Raw genomic sequence first — 20,469 nt, 5'->3', positions numbered from 1 at the left:
ACCTGCACCAGCAGAGGCTTAGTGGGGAGCCTGGACTTACAATGTTGGGGGGCTACAGCAAGGCACCCCAAACTCTGTGGCAGGGTGGTGTCAGAGGAAGTTAGTAGAGAGCCGAGACTTCTACCCCTACTGGACATTAACGAACGTTCCTCCTTGGCGGTGACAGTGGAGACCACAGAGGGTGTCTGGACTTCTACCCCAATCAGCAGTAATGAAGTATCCCTCCCTCTCCCTGAGGGTAGAGTGTCAGAGGAGTCAGGAAGACTCCTGGAGAGTCAGGAAGTCCATCCCCGCTCAGTGGTGTCAAGGCCACCCCTCCATGTTGCCAATGGAGTCCATATGGGACAGTAACAATGTCTCCTTTCCCAGTCAGAGCGGTATCGGCAGGGGTCTAGTGGGGAGTCTATACTCCTAACCCTGCCTAGCTGGAACGAGGAGGTCCTCCTTCCCCAGGGTGTCAGTGATGGCCACCTGGAGATCCTAGACTCCCACATCTAGCTAGAAGTAGAGAGGCAGTGCCCCACCTTTACCCACGGGAGCAGTACCAGAGAATATCCCTGTTAATATACAAGGTAAATAAGATCCAGGCTCTTAAAGGAATTCTTCAGGGGCACCTGGGTGGCTCAGTTGGTTAAGTGTCTGACTTTGGCTCAGGTCATGATCTCACGGTCCATGGTTTCAAGCCCCACATCAGGCTCTCTGCTGTCAGCACAGACATGAACAGACACTTCTCCAAAGAAGACATCCAGATGGCAAACAGACACATGGAAAAATGCACAACATCACTCATCACCAGGGAAACACAAATCAAAACCACAATGAGATACCACCTCACGCCTGTCAGAATGGCTAACATTAGCAACTCAGGCAACAACAGATGTTGGCGAGGATGCGGAGAAAGAGGATCCCTTTTGCACTGCTGGTGGGAATGCAAACTGGTGCAGCCACTCTGGAAAACGGTATGGAGGTTCTTCAAAAAACTAAAAATAGAACTACTCTACAACCCAGCAATTGCACTACTAGGTATTTACCCAAGGGATAGAGATATGCTGTTTCGAAGGGACACGTGCACCCCAATGTTTATAGCAGTGCTATTGACAATAGCCAAAATATGGAAAGAGCCCAAATATCCATCGATGGATGAATGGGCAAAGAAGATGTGGTGTGTGTATATACACACACACACACACACACACACACACACACACACACACATATACACACAGCGGAGTATTACTCAGCAATCAAAAAGAATGAAATCTTGCCAATTGCAACTACATGGATGGAACTAGAGGGTATTATGCTAAGTGAAATTAGTCAGAGAAAGACAAATATCAAATGACTTCACTCATAGGAGGACTTTAAGACACAGAACATATGAACATAAGGGAAGGGAAGCAAAAATAATATAAAAACAGGGAGAGGGACAAAACATAAGAGACTCTTAAATATGGAGAACAAACAGAGGGTTGCTGGAGGGGTTATGGGAGGGAGGATGGGCTAAATGGGTAAGGGGTATTAAGGAATCTACTCCTGAAATCACTGTTGCACTATATGGTAACTAACTTGAATGTAAATTAAAAAAAAATAAATTACATTTAAAAAGTAATTTACCAAATGGAAATTTTAGGACTAGAAAATAAAAGAACTGAAATAAAAAGCTCAAAGGATGGGCTCACCATCAGAATGGAGGGGACATAGGAAAGAAATCAATGAACTTGAAGACAGAACTTATCTAATCTGAACAAAAGAGAAAAAACAGACTGGAGAAAAATAAACAAAGCCTCCCTTCCCTGAGCCTCAAAATGAACAGGGCCTGAGGGACATGTGGGAGGATAACAAAAGATCTAATATTCAAGTCATTGGCATCTCACAAATAGAGAAGAAAGAAAATGGAACTGAAAAAGTATTTTAGGAAATAATGGTTGAGATCTTCTCAAATTTAGAAAAACAACTTAAACCTCCATATTCAAGAAACTGAATGAAACTCCAAACAAGACAAATTCAAAGAAATCCACTCCAAAACAAATCATAATCAAATGTCTGAGAACTAAAGATAAGGAAGAAAACCTTGAAAGCAGCCTGACAGAAATACTGCATTACCTATATGGAGAAAACAATACACAAGACAGCAGATTTCTCATCTGAAACCATAGAGGCCAAAAAGAAATGGCACATTTTTCAAGTGCTGAAAGAAAAGAACTGTCAACCTAGAATTGGATATCCAGTGAAATTATCCTTGAAGAACGAAGGGGAAATCAAGACATTCTCATATTAAGAAAAATTAAGAGAATTTGTCATGAGCGAAACTACACTTAAAGAATGGTTGAAGGGAGTTCCTTGTGTAGAAAGAAAATGATAAAAAAGGGAATCTTGAAACATCAGGAATGAAGAACAAAGAAAAAAGCAAAAAGATAGGTAAATACAATAGACTTTCTCTTGAGTTTTCTGAATATATTACAAATGGGGAAAAGTAAAGGAAAGTAAGGTTTCTACATTTCATTCAAACTGGTAAAATGATCATAACAATGAACCGTGATACATTATACATGTTATATAACACCTAAAGCAACAACTAAAAAAGCTATACATGATACACTAAAGACAAACAAAAAACTATAGATAAATCTAAATGGAAATCTAAAAAACACTCAAGTAATTCATAGAAAGGCAGAAAAAGAAAACAGAGAAACAAAAAAATAGAAGAAACCAGAAAATAAACTGTCAGAATTGAGTCACAACGTACCAATAATTACATTAAGTATAAATGGTGCAAATATACCAATTAAAAGAGTTTGGCAGAACTGGTTTTTAAAAACGAAACAACTGTATTCTGTTAAAAAGTACAATGAAAATCAAAGGATTGAAAAAGATATACCATGTAAAAATTAATCAAAAGAAAGGAAGAAAGGCTTTATTAATGTAAGATAAAATAGACTACGAAGAGTGGTGAGGGGCAAATGGGTGGCTCAGTCAGTTGAGTGTCTGACTCTTGATTTTGGCTCAAGGTCATGATCCCAGGGTCAGGGGATCAAGCCCCACACTGGGCTCTGTGCTGAGCATGGAGCCTGCTTAAGATTCTCTCTCTCTGCCCTTCCCCCACTCACACACTCTTTCTCTCTAAAAAGAGAGAGAGAGAGAAGAGTGACTATATTTTCAGTATATTTCACGTACTTCAAAGTAAAATGTAAAGTGGAATTCAGAGCAAAGAAAATTACCAGTGACAGAGACAGGCATCACACAATGATAAAAGGGCAAATCACCAAGAAGACATAGCAATCCTGAATGTATATGCACCAAACAGCAGAACTGTAAAATATGTGAAGAACTGCCAAAACTGAGAGGAGAATGGAAAAATCCACAATTATAGGTGAAGACTTCAATGCTCCTCTCAAAACAAATGATAGAATTCAACAGGAACTGGAAGAACTCATTATCATCCAACAGAACCTAATTGATATTTGCAGAACACTTTATCCAACAATAGCCAAATCCACATTATTATCAAAACAGATGCTAAGACAGATCATATTCTGGGCCCTAAAACAAACCTCTAGAACTGAAATCTGTGATATAATAAGAAATATATTGTGGGGCGCCTGGGTGGCTCAGTCGTTTAAGCCTGGTCCCCGGCTGATCACCAGCAAACACATGAATACCTGGTCCTACGACCACCAAGGAAGTGGATTCAGTCAACACCCCGAATGAGGTAGGAAGCAGATTCCTCCTCACACCTGACAAGGAACACAGGTCTGCAGACACCTTGCTGCTGGCCTCACTGAAACTGTGAGATCATACATTCGTGTTGTTTTAAGATGCTAAGTTTGTGGTCATTTTTATGGTAGCAATAGAAAACCAATACAGGGGAACTGTCTGGGATAAAAATAGCAATGGGGGCACCTGCATGGCTCAGCCAGTTGGGCACCCGGCTCTTGATTTCACCTCAGGTCACCATCTCGTGGTTCACGGGCTCGAGCCCCGTGTTGGGCTCTGCACTGGCAGCACGGAGCCTGCTTGGGATTCTCTCTCTCCCTCTCTCTCTGCCCCTCCCTTGCTCACACACTGTCTCTGTCTCTCTCTCTAAAGAAACTTAAAAAATAAAAAATAAAAAATAAATTAAACAAAAAAAGAACCCCTACTACAGGAGTTCATTTACGTAACTATTTAAAACACCTGTGTAGGTGGTAAAACTACATTGCAAACCAGGCAGTGACGGTCACAGATGTCAGAACAGTGGTTCCTGCAGCAGGAGAGACAAAGGTGTGAACAGAAAAGGGCACACAGGGGCGCCTGGGTGGCTCAGTCAATTAAACGTCTGACTATGGCTCAGGTGATGATCTCACAGCTCATGAATTCAAGCCCCACATGGAGCTCTGTGCTGACAACGTGGAGCCTGCTTCAGACTCTGTGTCTCCCTCTCTCTCTCTCTCTCTCTCTCTCTCTCTCGCTGCCCCTCCCCCAGCTCTCTCTCTCTCAGAAAATGAATAAAACACTTAAAAAAAATTTTTTTAAAAAGAAAAGGGCACACAGAGAACTGGGTGTTGGCAGACTTTTAGTTTGTAACCTAGGTGGTCGCTCTACAAACATGTTTTATGCTCTAGTCTATACATGTACAATATCGCACGATTAAAGAAGTTCTAAAAATACTTCCTGTATTTGCAAAAACAGTGCCAGCTTTCTCATAGTTTGTTTTTATTATTCACTTACGCTCTACGTTATGCCAGAAATAATTGAAGGTAGGCCTGTATTTTGATTCCTAACTAATAAGGTTTGGGAGCACGGTCATTCCTAAGATCCTTTTTTCTGAACAGAAAAACAAATTCACAGATCCACTACATAAGAAACCCTGGCAGTGGGGCCCAGAAATTTGGGCTTAACAAGCTCTCTTGGTGATTCTGAGGCTCACAGAGTTTAACAGCCACTGGATAAGTAACATATAAATAATCCTTGTTATTTCATGGAGTAACAATTTCACCTTTAAGATCTTCTAGATATTGCTTCCCAACACGCTTAAAAGTCCAGTGTGTCCATACAACTACAGGCACTCATTCTATCAAAGGTTGTACCTGGCTGGTGTGCAAGACCGATCAGGAGGCCTGATTCAGATATGGAGAGAAAGGTTTTTTGTGGGGTTTTTTTGTTTGTTTATTTGTTTATTTTGAGAGAGAGAGAGAGCTTGCCTGCGTGAGCAGAGGAGGGGCAGAGAGAGCAAGAGAGAGTGAACCCCAAGCGGGCTCTGCCCTGCGAGGGCATAGCCCAACGAGGGGCTTGGGGCTCGGCTCGGATCTCACGACCTGTCGAGATCATGACCTGGGCTGAAACCAAGAGCTGGATGCTTAACCGACTGAGTTACCCAGGCGCCCCTGTGGAGAGAAAGGTTTCGCACTCCTATTTTCGAAGGCATTTAGAGAGTGATCGAAGGGTCATCCCTTCAATAGCCTTAAGAAACATTCCTTTGGAGAGAAGGTGGGGCTCAGAGGGGCAAGAGATCATGCCGACCACATGTGAAAGGCAAGACCCGTCACCAAAATCGAGGCCTCTGAAACCAGTGGGCAATTCCACTGCCATTGGCCAGAGTGTGCATCCCTGACAGGGATGGCCTGCCTGGGCTCGTGACCACCCGTGGGGACTCGATAAAACAAGCGACTTCCTTGAATGACTAAATTGACAGAGGGGCCCAGGAGACCTCCATCTATAGTCAGGGCTGGAGAGTCCAAAGACGCACAAGGAACACGGACTTTTAAGTCCCGGACTAGCGTGGCTCTGCAGGAGGTCAGAGGCTCGTGTGCCCCGTAGTCACACAGAGATGTGGTTCCCAACCTCGAGGTGACCACAGTCCTGAGCACTAACCCTCAGGCCCCAGCACCAACGTCCCTGTAAACAGTAGGCACTGTAAGGGGAAATGCCAACCCTCAAGAGCTAAAGCAGAGACAGCCAGCCCCTTTGCCCTCCCACCCGGAGGAAAACCCCTGGAAAAAGGTGAATTTTCCCCCTCTGCCAGACAAGCGGCTTCACCTCTGGAAGGACTGGAAAGACTGGGAGAGTCACTTTGCGCTGCCTGCGACACGTTGTCAAGGCAACCACGGCTCCCAGGCTCTCAACGGGAATCTTCCCAACCAGGGTTTCAAGATGCTCACTTGCCCCCAAGTTCTTTTTGTTTTAAGCTATTCTTTCAATTCTTCTAAGATTAAAAAAAACGTTAAAAATCTATCTTTCTACTCATTATTTCCTGGAGTTTACTCCTCCCTATCAGATGTCCCGGTCCTCTACGTAAACAAAATGCCATGGTCAAGGGCCCGCAAGTAGACATAATTTTCACCTTGTGATCATACAAATCACGCTGCCTTTGGAAGGACACTCCTGCAGGGATGGTCCAAAGGGCTTGTGTGTTTTGCACAGAAAAGAGGGTGCCGCGATAACCACGTGGGGGTGGGGCAGAAACACAGCCAAACAAGCACCAGCAAGAGTGCAGGCAGACGAACGCTGGCGGAAACAAGAATTTACAAGGCAACCAGGGCAACGGGCCAAATGGCTGGAAACTCATGACGTGAGGGGGTTGTCCTTCATTGTTTCAGGCGTGACAACAGAAATGTGAAGAAAGAAAGAAAGAAAGAAAGAAAAGAAAGAAAGAAAGAAAGAAAGAAAGAAAGAAAGAAAGGAAGAAAGGAGGAAAGAGCGAGCCCCTTCATCTTCTAGCAATAGATACTGAATTCTGAATTTTTTTTAACGTTTATTCATTTTTGAGAGACAGAGTATGAGCGGGGGAGGGGCAGAGAGAGACAGAGAGAGAGAGAGAGAGAGAGAGAGGGAGGGAGGGAGGCACAGAATCCAAAGCGGGCTCCAGGCTCTGAGCTGTCAGCGCAGAGCCCGACACGGGGCTCGAACTCATGAACTGTGAGATCATGACCTGAGTGGAAGTCAGACACTCAACTGACTGAGCCGCCCAAGCGCCCCTAGATACTGAATTCTTTACAGACAAAGTTATCTGACCTCTTGCTTGCTGCAAAGTAATTCAGAGCGGAGGGTAAGGATGAAGTAAGACTGGTCACAAAACAGCTATTGTTGAAGCTGAGTGATGAACGCCTCGGGGTTCTCTATGCCACTCTGAGCGCAAGCTGGAATTTTTCCATAATAAAAAATATATAAAAAAAAAAAAGAGAGAGAAAGAGGAGAGAGAGAAGAGAGGAGGACAGCATTGGAAAGGAAAGCAGGGAAGTCGAGGGAAGAGGTGAGAGCCAACAAGGGAGTGGAAAAAGGACAGTGAAAGTGGAGAAAGATGGAAAAACCAGTGCGCGGGGTGGAAATGCCATGGAAACCCCAGCAGCCCCCCTACTTTATGTAGGCTGTGCAGCGCTGACAGATAAAACATGCAAAAGCTTGAAGGCACCAAAAGCCTGTCCTGGTAAAAATCCTGATAGAGGGCAATTCATTGGTGCCTCCTGTACCAGCCGGGAGACTCAGCCTGCCTTCCGGAAGCTGGGGAAGTACATTTGCATTTGTTTCAATGGATGACTTTTTTGTTTTTTTAAGTTTATTTCTTTTTGAGAGAGACAGAGACAGTGTGAGTGGGGGAGGGGCAGAGAGAGAGAGAATCCCAAGCAGGCTCCCTGCCGCCAGCTAGAGAGCCCGATGTGGGCTCGAACCCACAAACTGTGAGATCATGACCTGAGCCGAAACCGAGAGCAGGACACTTAACCAACTGAGCCACCCAGGTGTCCCTCAATGGATGGCTTTCTTAGGGGGCAGTAATTCCCGAGTTGGCCTGGCCTGGCTGGGACTGATGGCCACAGCTGTCAGTCTTATTACTGGGCACAAACATTTACAGAAGACTGAACCCAGAAATACAAGAAGGAAATCAGACAAAGGAATTTAAAATCCAATGAAAATGAATGTAAATAAAACCTCCTAGGGGCGCCTCGGTGGCTCAGTTGGTTAAGCGACCGACTTTAGCTCAGGTCATGATCTCACGGTTTGTGGGTTTGAGCCCACATCGGGCTCTGTGCTGACAGCCTGGAGCCTGCTTCAGATTCTGTCTCCATCTCTCTCACTCCCGTTTGTGTGCTGTCTCTGTCTCTCTCTCTCAAAAATTAATAAAACATTTAAAAACAAAAACAATTCCTAGATCTCCACAGTAAAGAAACTCAGCAAGAATCAACTCTTGATTACTCCAGTAAAGGAGAATAAGAAAAGTTAATCCAAACACCATTTATGCCAAGTCCTAGAATACGTTTCCGTTTTGTCTTGTTTGGCTTTGATTTCACGTTGGAGTGTGTTTGGGGATTGCTCAGCAAGCACCACAGTCAAATACTAAAGCCCTCCTCTGGCAGATTCCTGACTTTGGAATTACTTTGAATCCCATCTGGCTTGAACTTTTTCCTTCTTATACTTGTCTTGAGTTTGAAAGCAAATCCTAGGGACGGCCCCTAAAACAATTATCCAGGTGATTCCAGATCAAACTCAGGCCCCAGAGTCTACTGCGATCAAGATGTATGGCCAAGGACTGTTCTAGAACCAGCTGGGGCCTCAGGGCACTCATGAGAAGGGAGGGCACAGAAGTCAGAGACACACTCGCCTTTAATTGGGTTATTTGTCACAAGGAACTCACGGGGCCGTCCCCTAGGACCAGTTCATGACCACCGAGGCCATCCCCTGAACCCCCGAGAGGAGAATGCAGCCCACACCTTCTCCACAAGATGGCTGCCGGTCAGGCCACAAAGCACACCCCACAAAGAAGCACATCCCTGCCTTTCATTGCACAGTTTGGAATTTATTTCCTCTCTAGTCTTCCCCTAAGTAGCTGTTCAGCCATTCAAATTCGGCTTTCGGTTTCTTAGTTTCCTTCTTCTCAAGATGATCCAAGCTGTTTCGGGAATAACGTCTGAAAAAGCGAAACCCAGTGCTACGTTAACAGCAAAGCTCGATTCTCATTCTGGCTCACCAGACATGCCTTGATTCCAGAAATGTATGTTTTGTTTTTTTTTTTTAATCCTGAGAATTAAGCGTCTTATGTAAGAATCCTGAGGCTGCAGCTCAGGATCATTCCTCCAGGACGTCTCACCAGGGAGACCATGCCCCTAGTTCAAGTTGGCTTTCTCCACCTGGCGGTGGAAGGTGACATTTCCCAGCAATCTTATCTTTAAAATATCCTGTTTAATTGTCCCGTTAAATGTCCTGGTAATCTGCTGAATTATCCAGTTTTTATGAGACTTTGGGAATGTTACTCATAAAGGGCACAGGTTTGCCTAGTCAATTAAATACACGCTTCCTCTCCTTCCTGACTTTGCTCCATATAACCGAACAGATTGTAACATTTAATCAAAAAGCAGTGGGGGCGCCTGGGTGGCTCAGTCGGTTAAGCATCCAACTCTTGAGTTGGGCTCAAGTCGGGGTTCCTGAGATCAAGCCCCTGGGAGTCTCTGTCTCCCTCTCTCTCTGCCCCTCCCCTGCTCGCGTGCTCTCTCGTGCTCTCTCTCTCTCTCTCAAAATAAATAAATACACTTTAAAAAAAAAAAGCACTGGTGGGCTTCTGGGCAAGAGGGCATCAAGAACACAGGCATCTAAATGTGTTTCCATTACTCCCATTAAAACGACCAACAGAATATAAAGATGGGGGACAAGATGACTGCATCAGTACTGGAGACAACAGTAGGTGCCACGGACTTGTGCCAAAACTGTTAAGGACTTTTGGCAGAAGGAACCAAACTGAAGAAAGGTACCAGAAGCCAAACAGCACAGCGCCCTCCATCCTTCAGAACTGACCGGGTTCTTGAGAAGCAGGGCTCTGCCACGTCTTACTTGAAAGGGCAAGGTCCTGGGGCGCCTGGGTGGCTCAGTCGGTTGAGCGTCCGACTTCGGCTCAGGTCATGATCTCGCAATCTGTGAGTTCGAGCCCCATGTCAGGCTCTGTGCTGACAGCTCAGAGCCTGGAACCTGCTTCGGATTCTGTGTCTCCCTCTCTCTCTCTGCCCCTCCCCCGCTCATGCTCTGTGTGTGTGTCTCTCTCTCTGTCAAAAATAAACAAACATTAAAAAAAAAATTTTTTTTTTAAAAGAAGTCAGGGTCAGGGGTATCTGGGATGTGTTTCACTCCTCCCAAGTGTGGTAAAGATCAGACCGAAGGGAAAGATGCACCAGGAAAGGTGGACTCCCCAGGCCCGGAAAGAAATGGATGATGCAGGGACTAGGAAAGAGCTTCCGCTCCTCCTCCCCTCAGGCTGATGGATCCCTAACTTGATGTATCAGTCCAGGTCACTCAGGAAATACAGGAGAAAATCCGTGAGGTGTCTATGAAGAGACTCAGAAACAGACAAGGAAAACACAGCATTCCTACTTGTTAAAAAGATTCAGCACAGGAAGCACACATCATAATTTTTTAAGAGCACTTCCTTATATTCTCAAAATTTCTGAACATACGTGGTCTGTGGAGATAAGATGGCAAAAGAAGAAGAAAATAAATCAAGGAAGAAGAGGTATCAGAAAGGGAATGGGGGACGGAAGGAGGTAAGACAAAATAAGACTGAATCCGAAAACACAACAACAGCAAAATCGGTATGTGCATTAGAAACCACACAAAGCGGCACCGGTTCAATGGAGACCGAAATCAGCGATGCGGAAAGCAAACATGAGAAGTTCTTCCAAAGGCAGAGAAGGACAAAGAGACCAGGGAAATGAGGGAAACGAGGCGACCGAGAGAGGACGGTGAGCAGAGCACTCGGCGACGGCCGAGCTTCTCGGGAACCGGAGGCCACAAGACCGCCGCAGGGAAAGACCCCGGCTGCGGATCGAAAGGGGTCACTAAGCACCGGACCAAATTCAAGTGAAAAGACTAGAACTGGGGTACACTCTGGTGAAAACTGGAAACAGCAGGGGCAGAGACGGGAGGAATCCAACAGGCATCAAATGAGGGCACCACGATGACGATAAGTACCAACACACCGTGCGGGCTGGTCTCGGGCTTCCCCGCCAAAGGCTGGCGGGTCAGGTGGTCGTAGTGACATCAGTTCCACGCGGGACCAAGTGGCACAGAATGGCTCCTACTGTACCCACCCCAGGGACTGCAAGGAAACCTGGCGAAATCTGAGTACCATTCGTACTCTGGTTGCAAGTTTCATGCCAGTTTCAGTTCCCTGGTTTTGATTTATATCGTAGTCCTACCAAATGTTATCACAGGGGGAAGCTGGGTGAACGGTACGTAGGCTCTCTTTGTACTATCATGGGAACTTCCTGTAAGTGTATAATCATTTAAAAAAAAAAAAAAAAAGATAGTACATCCAGCATCAAGGTCTACTACAGAAATTTGAAAGAAAAAAAAAATTCCATCCCCCAATAAATTGCTGTTCCCAGATGAAAGAAAAGGAAAGTCATTCTCAAGTTATGAAGACAATGTATGAGGTTAGAAAAAGCAACAGTCAGAATTTTCCACAATTTCCAAATCCAAATTTTACAAATGGGCAGACATGCTCTGAAAGGGCTACTGATAGGGACTAAAACCCGTTAAAGAGCCTTCAATTTGAATAATGATTATAAATGTGATCTTGAAATTAGAAGCAAATATCAAACATAAAGTTTAAGAAATAATCCACGATCAGGGTGCCGGGGTGGCTCGGTCAGTGAAGCGTCTGACTTGGGCTCAGGTCATGATCTTGAGGTTTGTGAGTTCGAGCCCCACATCAGGCTCTGTGCTGACAGTGCAGAGCCTGCTTGGGATTCTCTCTCTCTCCCTCTATCTCTGCCCTTGTCCTACTCTCTCTCTCTCTCAAAATAAATAAACTAATAATAATAATAATAATAATAATAATAATATATGATCACAAAATATATAAGAATAAATTAGGCCTAAAATCTCATATCAAAAAAAAAAAAAAACCCTCTGAAAAATAGGTTTTAGAAAGTAGGAAGTGTCACTGCCTGCTAAGTTCCTTAGCGTTTTATTTTTTATGTTGATACTCAACATCAAAAAAACAAAACAAAAACAACTTAGGGGTCTCTGGGTAGCTCAGTCTGTTAAGCACCTGACTCTTGATTTCGGCTCAGGTCACGAGCTCACAGTTTGTGACAGCAAGCTCTGGGTTGGGTTCTCTGCTGTCAGCACAGGGCCAGCTTCAGATCCTCTGTCTCCCTCTCTCTCTGCCCCCTCCCCTGCTCGAACTGTCTCTCAAAAGTAAACATTAAAAACTTAAAAAAAGAAAAAATGGCGTCTGACCCTTGATTTGGGCTCAGGCTATGATCCCAGGGGTCCTAGGATCAAGCCCAACATTGGGCTCTGCAATGAGCATGGAGTCTGCTTAAGATTCTCTCTCTCCCTCTCCCTCTCCCCCTCCTCTGCTAGTGTGCCCACGCGCTCACTCTCTCTAAAAAATAAAATAATAAAAACTTAAAGCTATCTTCTGGCAGAATAAAAAAAAAAAAAAGAATTCATATTTTTTAAAAATCTCTAGAGGAAAAAAAAGGAACCAAAATCCCGACTGTAGGACACCATAAAAAAAAAAAAAAAAAAAAGACACTTAAAACTATGTTTGAACGGCATCTACAAGGGATGTACCAAAAGAATTCAACAAATAAGGGCTAAAAGTAAAAAAAAAATAAAATACAAAAGGAAAAAAACGCATCAAAGAAACAAACACAAGACAGTATAGATGGCACTGTTACATCAGAAAATAAGAGGAAACCTCTGCTACCAAGTATTAAAACCAATCGTAAAGCAACTGTACTTAAAAACAGTTGAGTAATAAATATCATAAATGAGTCAAAAGAACAGAAACAGACTTAAGTATTATAACAGCATAAAAGAACTAACTTATAGGAGGGGTTTCTGGGTGGCTTAGTTGGTTGGGCATTCGACTCCAGCTCAGGTCATGATCCCACCACTCATGAGTTCAAGCCCCGCGTCAGGCTCTGATTTCGATTCTGTCTCCCTCTCTCTCTGGCCCTCTCTTGCTCGTGTTCTGTCTCTTTCCCTCAAAAAGAAATAAACGTTAAAAAAAAAATAAAAAATAAAGAACTAAGTTATAATAACGGTAGCCTTTGTTTGAGAGAGGGAAAGACAATACGAGCCGAGGAGGGGGAAAGATGGAGTCTCAAGCAGGCTCTAAGCTCAGGACAGAGCCTGAGGCAGGGCTCGATCCCACAACCCTGGGATCATGACCTGAGCTGAAATCAAGAGTCGGAGGCTCAATCTACTGAGTCACCCAGGTGCCCCTAAAGGTAGCTTTTTATTTTTTTAATGTCTTTTAATTTTTTTTTTATTTATTTTTGAGAGAGAGACAGAGAGACAGAGTATGAGCAGAGGAGGGGCAGAGAGAGGGAGACACAGACTCTGAAGCAGGCTCCAGCCTCGGAGCTGTCAGCACAGAGCCTGACACAGGGCTTGAACACACAAACTGTGAGATCCCAACCTGAGCCGAAGTCGGATGCTTAACCAACTAAGCCACCCAGGCGCCCCTAAAGGTAGCCTTTTTTTTTTTTTTTTAATTTTTTTTTTTTAACGTTTATTTATTTTTGAGACAGAGAGAGACAGAGCATGAACAGGGGAGGGGCAGAGAGAGAGGGAGACACAGAATCTGAAGCAGGCTCCAGGCTCTGAGCTGTCAGCACAGAGCCCGATGTGGGGCTCGAACTCACGGACCGTGAGATCATGACCTGAGCCGAAGTCGGACGCTTAACCGACTGAGCCACCCAGGCGCCCCAGGTAGCCTTTTAAATTAATGAGAAAAGGACTGTTTAGAAATAAAATAGAAGCAATTGTTGGTTATTTAGAAAAAAATATTCATTCCTTATCTTATATCCTATACTAACATAATTACAGTTGAGTTCAATGTAAAACTTAAACCATAAATGACTAAGAAGAAAATATTAATGTATTCATCTATCTCAAAGAAGTTCTTTCCAAGGACATATCTGTATGCTAATAATGATCTCACTATAAACAAAATGCAAGGCAAATGGCAAATGAGGAAAAATATCTGTAACAAAATAAAAATCATTACGAAAAGAACACTCCTTACCTGTGTGGGCAAAAGACACGATCAGATCATTCACACACACACACACACACACACACACACACACACACCCAAATTCAAACATCCATTAAACACATGGAAAAAAAAAAAACCAAAAAACCATAACTCCCTATCATTAATAATGAAAGAAATACAGATGAAAACATCTATGTAGTAACTTGAGAGTATAAATTTGTATGGTCTTCAAACCTTCAAATACCACAAGCCAAATTACACCTTTTAAGCTTCCCTTTAAATACCTATATGTCTTAAAACTTATCCACGCTTTTCTTTTTTTTTTTTTTTTTTTGAGAATTCACATTAAAGAAATAATAAAATGTGTGTACCAAGATTTCTGCCCCAGGAGTAGGGGGTGAACACAACAGTCAAATTGGGTCAGTGGACTGGCCAAGCCCTGCCACTTGAGTGGCCAGAACAAAATGACGTCAATAAAAGTATCTGCATTTTAGAGCTTTTTTAGGAACCCAAAGAGATAATTATGGGTGCCTGGCCCATGGTAGGTGCCCATCAGACAGTGGTAGTGGTGGGGTGTATTTATCTGTAACACTGAACGATTGGTTCAAAATCCCTTATCTGAAATGCTCACAGTCAAACATGTATCAGAATTAAGGCTTTTTGGGATATCAAAAAAAAAAAAGGTCTAGGAGAGTACCTGGTAATCAACTATATTGCTATTTCTACAGGAAAACACAGGGATATTCATTCTAAGTGAGATAAACACCAGTTCGGGTCACGTTTTGCAATCAAATGAGTTAAAAAATTTTCAGTTTTTAGAGCTTTCTGGACTTCAGTTGTGACAAAAGGGATTGAGAACCCATATTTATGATAGAAAAACATTAAAATCTATCTAAATGTTATGATAATAAGGGACAGGTTGCATAAGTTATATAGCTGTAAGACGGGAAACTATACCACTTATAAAAAGTCACTTTTTCGAAGAATATTTCATAAAATGGGAAGATGTTCATGAATAGTAGGTTAAAAAAAAGGCAAAATAAAAATATGCATCATGAATTCCACTTTGCAAAAGTAAATGACATAGATGTTTATAATTCTAGAATAAAAGATGCAGGAACCATACCAGGATGTTAAATCAGCCGCACTGACTCTATGTTCTTCTTTAGACTTTTCTGTATTTTCTTTTTTTCTTTTTTTTCTTTTTTTTACTTTTCTGTATTTTCTAATCTTCTACGATAATCAGGAAAACAATCCACTACTATCCTGAACCCTTTATGGCTGATGTCCCTGTGCAGGACTAGAGGATTAACACCTCTGCCCTCAAGGAATCTAGAATCTCATCTCTGGAGAGCTCTGGGCAGGACTCATTAGAACTTGATTCGGCTCATCACCTTATCTAAAGCTACCAAAAATAAAAAAATAAAAAAATAATTTAAAAAGGACTGTTTAAATGTGTTCGACTTTTGCTTTTTTTCACTGTACTCACTGAATCTCAATTATTTAAGAAATTGTTGAAGGAGAAGGAAAAGATCGCATTCAGGTTTGTTCCAGGCACTTCTCATGCAGAGGAGGAGGGTGTGAACTTGAACTTGACAGGCCCAGCAATGCAAACCTCAGTCATTTTGTGGAGCAAATAGATGCTAAGAGGGACGGTGACATTGGAAGGGTCCCTAGTGAAGGGGCAGGCAGGAATCTCTCTTACCTAATAGACCATCCGTGTCTAAGGGGTGGCGTTTGGCCAAAGAGTTGAAGGCCTCAGTTCCCAGTGACCTGGGTGTTTCTAACTAAGAGCTGGTGTTCCTAACATCCAGGTGGTCTTCATGAACTCCTCCCACATCTAGAATTCTCCATCGGTTTAATATACAGTTTGAAAGTATTTTACACCAAAATGCTGTTTGTGACAGATTGTTATGGCTTATTATGAGACTCAATTTCAAACTTGGAACAAAGGTAAATAAATGGTTAATCAACTTAACACCTAATCACCTCAAAAAACCCTACTGGGTTGATAGTTCATCATGTTTACATAGATTCCAATAGTCTTTTTCAATTATTGCAGAGAAGAGGAGAAATCCTTGAGTAAAGCTTTTGACACACATAAATTCCAGCCGGCTGTGGCCTTAAATAAGAAGTTAACTCTCTTAGTTTAATCCCACAGAAAATTACTTGTTTGCAGGCAGATTATCCTCTGGGAATACTATTTTTTATTTGTGGGGTGCTAATCTTCCCTCCCTCCCTTGCCCTCTCCCAACCCAAAGAGGAGGAACATGAAGTAAGTGTGCATCGTCCCCTGTGCAACCGCGACCTCCGTTAAAACAAAAACCTTCCAGGAGAAAGGGTGGACTTACCCTATCCCAGCTGAAGCACAGGCCCAGCCGATCAAGCTGCTTCCTCATGTGTTTAATATTACTGTGAAACAAAGGGAAGAGGGTTAGGTTTTCAGAAGGGGGAAAGCCACAAACAAACTGCACTTTGGGAATGTGAAAGGAAGCAGCAGAAGTCTAGGTTATTCGAAAGGTTTCCAGGGGGCACCTGGGTGGCTCAGTCGGTCAAGCATCCGACTTCGACTCAGGTCACGATTTCACGGTCTGTGAGTTCGAGCCCCGCGTCAGCCTCTCTGCTCTCAGCACAGAGCTCGCTTTGGATCCTCTGTCCCCCTCTCTCTTTGCATCCCCCCCAAATAAATAAACATTAGAAAAAATCTTTAAATTAGTTTTAAATCGACTGAAGAGAAAACCCCCTAATGTACAAATTGTGGGAATCCAAAAGAAACCTGGTTTAGTGCTTATCAGTCGAAAGCTAAAATCAAAAACTGTCCAATAATTGGGATAGAAGGAAAGAAGTGAACTAATCAACTTGCATATAATAGGAAATAAGGTAATGTGTCTTTCTTTTCTCTAGGTGATCTCTGCTTAGCCAGCAATAGCTTATTTTATTTTGTTCTAGACATTTTGCAGGAAAGTGCTTGCTACGGACAACATTGGTGTCCCCCAGAAGTTCATAGGTTGAAACCTAACCTCCAAGGTGATGGTATTTAGAGATGAGGCCTTTGGCCGGTGATTGGGTCTTGTGGGCAGAGCCCCCCTGAATGGGCTCAGTGCCTTACAAAAGGGACCCCAGAGAGCTTCTTTGCCCCTTCTGTCATGTGGGGACACAGAGAGAAGATAGCCATCTATGAACCAGGAGGGGGGTCCTCACCAGACACCAAATCTGCGGGCACCTTGGTCTTGGACTTCCCAGCCTCCACAACTACAAGAAATAAACGTCTGCTGTGTATAAGCTACCCAGACCATGGTATTTTTGTTAAAGCAGCCGACTAAGAGAGCGCTTAATCTTCACCCGTTCCGATGAGGTAGGGGCTATGGCTATTGCTCTTTTACAGAGAGATAAACTGAGGCACAAAGACACTAAGTAATTTCCTCAAGATGATTAGCTAATAAGAAGGAAAGACAGGATTTGCACTGAGGTGGCCTGATTCAGGGCCCATCTTCTTTTCTTTGTTTCAAGTTTATTTATTGAGAGAGAGAAGGAGAGGGAGAGGGGGAGAGAGAGAGAGAGAGGGAGAGAATATGCATGGGGGAGGGGCAGAGAGAGAGGGAGAGAGGATCCCAAGCAGGCTCTGTGCTGTCAGCACACAGCCCAACGTGGGGCTTAATCCCACGAACTGAGAGATCATGACCTGAGCCAATATCAAGAGTCGGATGCTTAACCAACTGAGCCACCCAGGCACCCCCACCTTCTTAACTGCTATTTTCTAGTGGAGGGGTTGGTAAACTTCTTCTGTAAAGGGACGGATGGGAAATGTTTTCAGCTTTGTGAGCCATATGGTCTGTCACAACTACTCAACTCTGCCCCTGTATCATGAAAGCAGCCACGGGCAATATGTAAGCAAATGGGTATGGCTGTGTTCCGATAAAGCTTTATTTATAAAATCAGGCAGGGCCAAATGTGGCCCATGGATCATAACTTAACGATCATTGGTCTAGTTTATGTCAATTTGGTGCCATATTTGATCCACTTTATTTGATTACCTTTTCTTCCTTCTTTCATCATTCCCATTTAATCTGCAATTAACCGTAACGGAAAAAGTGGGAACTGGGGGTTAGGAGAAAAAAGAGGAAAAAAAAGGTATAGTGGACGCTCTTACAATGTAGCATTGGGCAAGATAAAGTGAAGGGAGGTGAAAGACAGTGGACACAGGCCCTGGAACTGCCCTTCTACATCTCTAGAGGCATGGGGTATGGAAGGGCCGCCGATCTTTGTGAAAGAGGCTGATGGAGTGAGCCCAGAACATTCCACTGGGTTCTGGTACGAGGGATGGGCACTGCTGGTACGCATATATGTGGAAGCCTGAGGCACAGGTGGGATTGGGAGTGTGTCCCCCCCCTTGGAGAAAGCCATACCCAAAATATATTGGCCATATATTTCTACATTGAATGCCTAAGTTCCTCTTGCTCTAGCACGGCGAAGGCAAAAATTAACAGAATTTTCAGAGAAAATTACAGTGCGGGACTCAGACACAGCTCACACTATGGTCAAGAAGATGAGAAGCATTGTAGACATTGAACAAACGCAACCCTCTCCTTCTTTTGCCTCCCAAATGCAAATCCTCAGGGGAAGAATAACTTTGCAAACAACAAAGCATCAGACGGAACACATCAATGAATACCCAAAACCTTCTTTGTCATTTCCTAGCAAAGAATACAGCAGGCTAAAAGCCAAACGCCAATATACACGACGCTGTTTATCGCCTGGCAGACTGCAATGCTTTGTTTGCTTGGCTCTCTGTTTCTCATACCCAGATTAGTACACATGTTTAAGGTTTCTGTGTGTGTTTGAATATGCCTATAAATACATACCTTTGCGTCCAACTTTCTGGATGTAGATTCCGCTCGATTGCTGCATTTTCGGCAGGCAGTCCAAACGCATCCCATCCCATGGGGTTGATGACCTAGCACCCAGAAGAGAAACATCGGTCATGGCAGATTGCTAAAACCTCTATCAAAAAATAAATAAATAAAAATAAATAAATAAATAAATAAATAAAACCTCTATCAGCATTGTCTTCTGGGCAATAAATAGGCGTTCTCTCCTACTAACATATCCCTTTCTGGATGATTCCAAACGATGCTTTTGAAAGCCAGTTGGCTACTATGACGTATGCAGAGGAGAGAATTTAGAAGGTTATATACTGTGGTGCCAACAGCAATTTTCTCTGAGTGGACTATTTTTCGTGACTACGCTTTCCTTCCTTCTTCTTCTGGTCTGTATTGTCTCTAATGAAACCAAGCTGCTTTCCTGAAATTAGAGTTTCTTGTGATTTCAAAAGTATGTACATGTAAAAATGTACAGGCCTTTAAAATGCTCACCTCGTATTAGTATCTTCCACTTAAGGAGCCGTGCTGTCCGATATGGTAGCCACTAGCCACGTGCCGTTGTATAAATTTAAACTTAAATTAATTAAAATGAAAAATTCAGTTCCTCAGTCGCACTAGCCACCTCGCAAGGCTGCAGCAGCCACTTTGAATCACTTCCTGTGAGATGTTCCCATTCTCTGAAGAACAGGGAGGCCTAAAATCTCAGAGCTCAAAAAGGTTTCTGAGATAGGTCCTCCACCGCCGCCCCCCTTTGACAGTTTAAGTAACTGTGGCCCAGCGAGAGTGAGCAGCCTCCCTAGATCACACCAGGAGTGATTGACTACCTTAGGCCAGGATGGGCCAGTAAAGCATCCATTTCGGCAAATGGACAACCCGTTACGTAGCTCAGCTCGCAGCTTCCACACCAAGTTCCATCAACCTGACTTACGTGCTGTGAACAGGAACCATGGCTTGACACACGTACTGTGGTACCAAGGGACAGTCTCGCTTGTGGTCATACACACGACCTGAGCTTTTGTTCACACACATTTCCTCGGGACAGTGACCAATACTCGGAGGCATTTACTGCCACTACCTCATCACGCGTGAGCATCAAAACAGGACATTTTCCACGAGAGAAATAGGTCTGGTTTTCTTTTATTAAAAAAAAGTATCCCTGGGGCGCCTGGGTGGCTCAGTCGGTTAAGCGGCCGACTTCGGCTCAGGTCACGATCTCGCGGTCCGTGAGTTCGAGCCCCGCGTCGGGCTCTGTGCTGACAGCTCGGAGCCTGGAGCCTGTTTCAGATTCTGTGTCTCCCTCTCTCTGACCCTCCCCCGTTCATGCTCTGTCTCTCTGTCTCAAAAATAAATAAACGCTAAAAAAAATTAAAAAAAAAAAAAGTATCCCTCTGATATTTGGAGTAATGCATTTTCACCATAAATAACCAGGTACACAGAGAAAAATATTCAGGAGAAAACAAAACTCACTTGTAACTCTACCATACAGCCATACATAACCAGTTAAATTTGGCAAATTTATATCCAATTTTTAGAGATCGGGATCATATTATTTACGTATGGGTTTTTTGTTTGTTTGTTTGTTTGTTTTAGCTCTTATTTCTTTCCCACCATGCA

The 20,469-nt window shown here is 43.5% G+C and overlaps 1 protein-coding gene across 5 annotated transcripts in view; it reads right to left on the bottom strand.

The window, feature by feature from the left end:
* The window catches only part of LARS2 (leucyl-tRNA synthetase 2, mitochondrial), a 167,953-nt gene that overhangs the window by 122,289 nt on the left and 25,195 nt on the right, over positions 1-20,469 (bottom strand). For all 5 annotated transcript variants that reach the window (XR_006214756.1, XM_042978749.1, XM_007088398.3 and 2 more), the window contains 2 exons: positions 18,838-18,929; positions 16,327-16,387 (listed from right to left, as the gene is read on the bottom strand). Coding sequence is in view for 4 of the 5 variants with exons in the window: in XM_042978749.1 (XP_042834683.1) it covers positions 16,327-16,387; positions 18,838-18,929 (153 nt within the window). In the remaining variant the exon portion in view is untranslated. The remainder of the gene's footprint in view (positions 1-16,326; positions 16,388-18,837; positions 18,930-20,469) is intronic.

Source organism: Panthera tigris, chromosome A2 (assembly GCF_018350195.1).
Source record: "Panthera tigris isolate Pti1 chromosome A2, P.tigris_Pti1_mat1.1, whole genome shotgun sequence".
Taxonomy (NCBI): Eukaryota; Metazoa; Chordata; class Mammalia; order Carnivora; family Felidae; genus Panthera; species Panthera tigris.
This window is presented reverse-complemented; position numbering and strand designations above follow the sequence as displayed.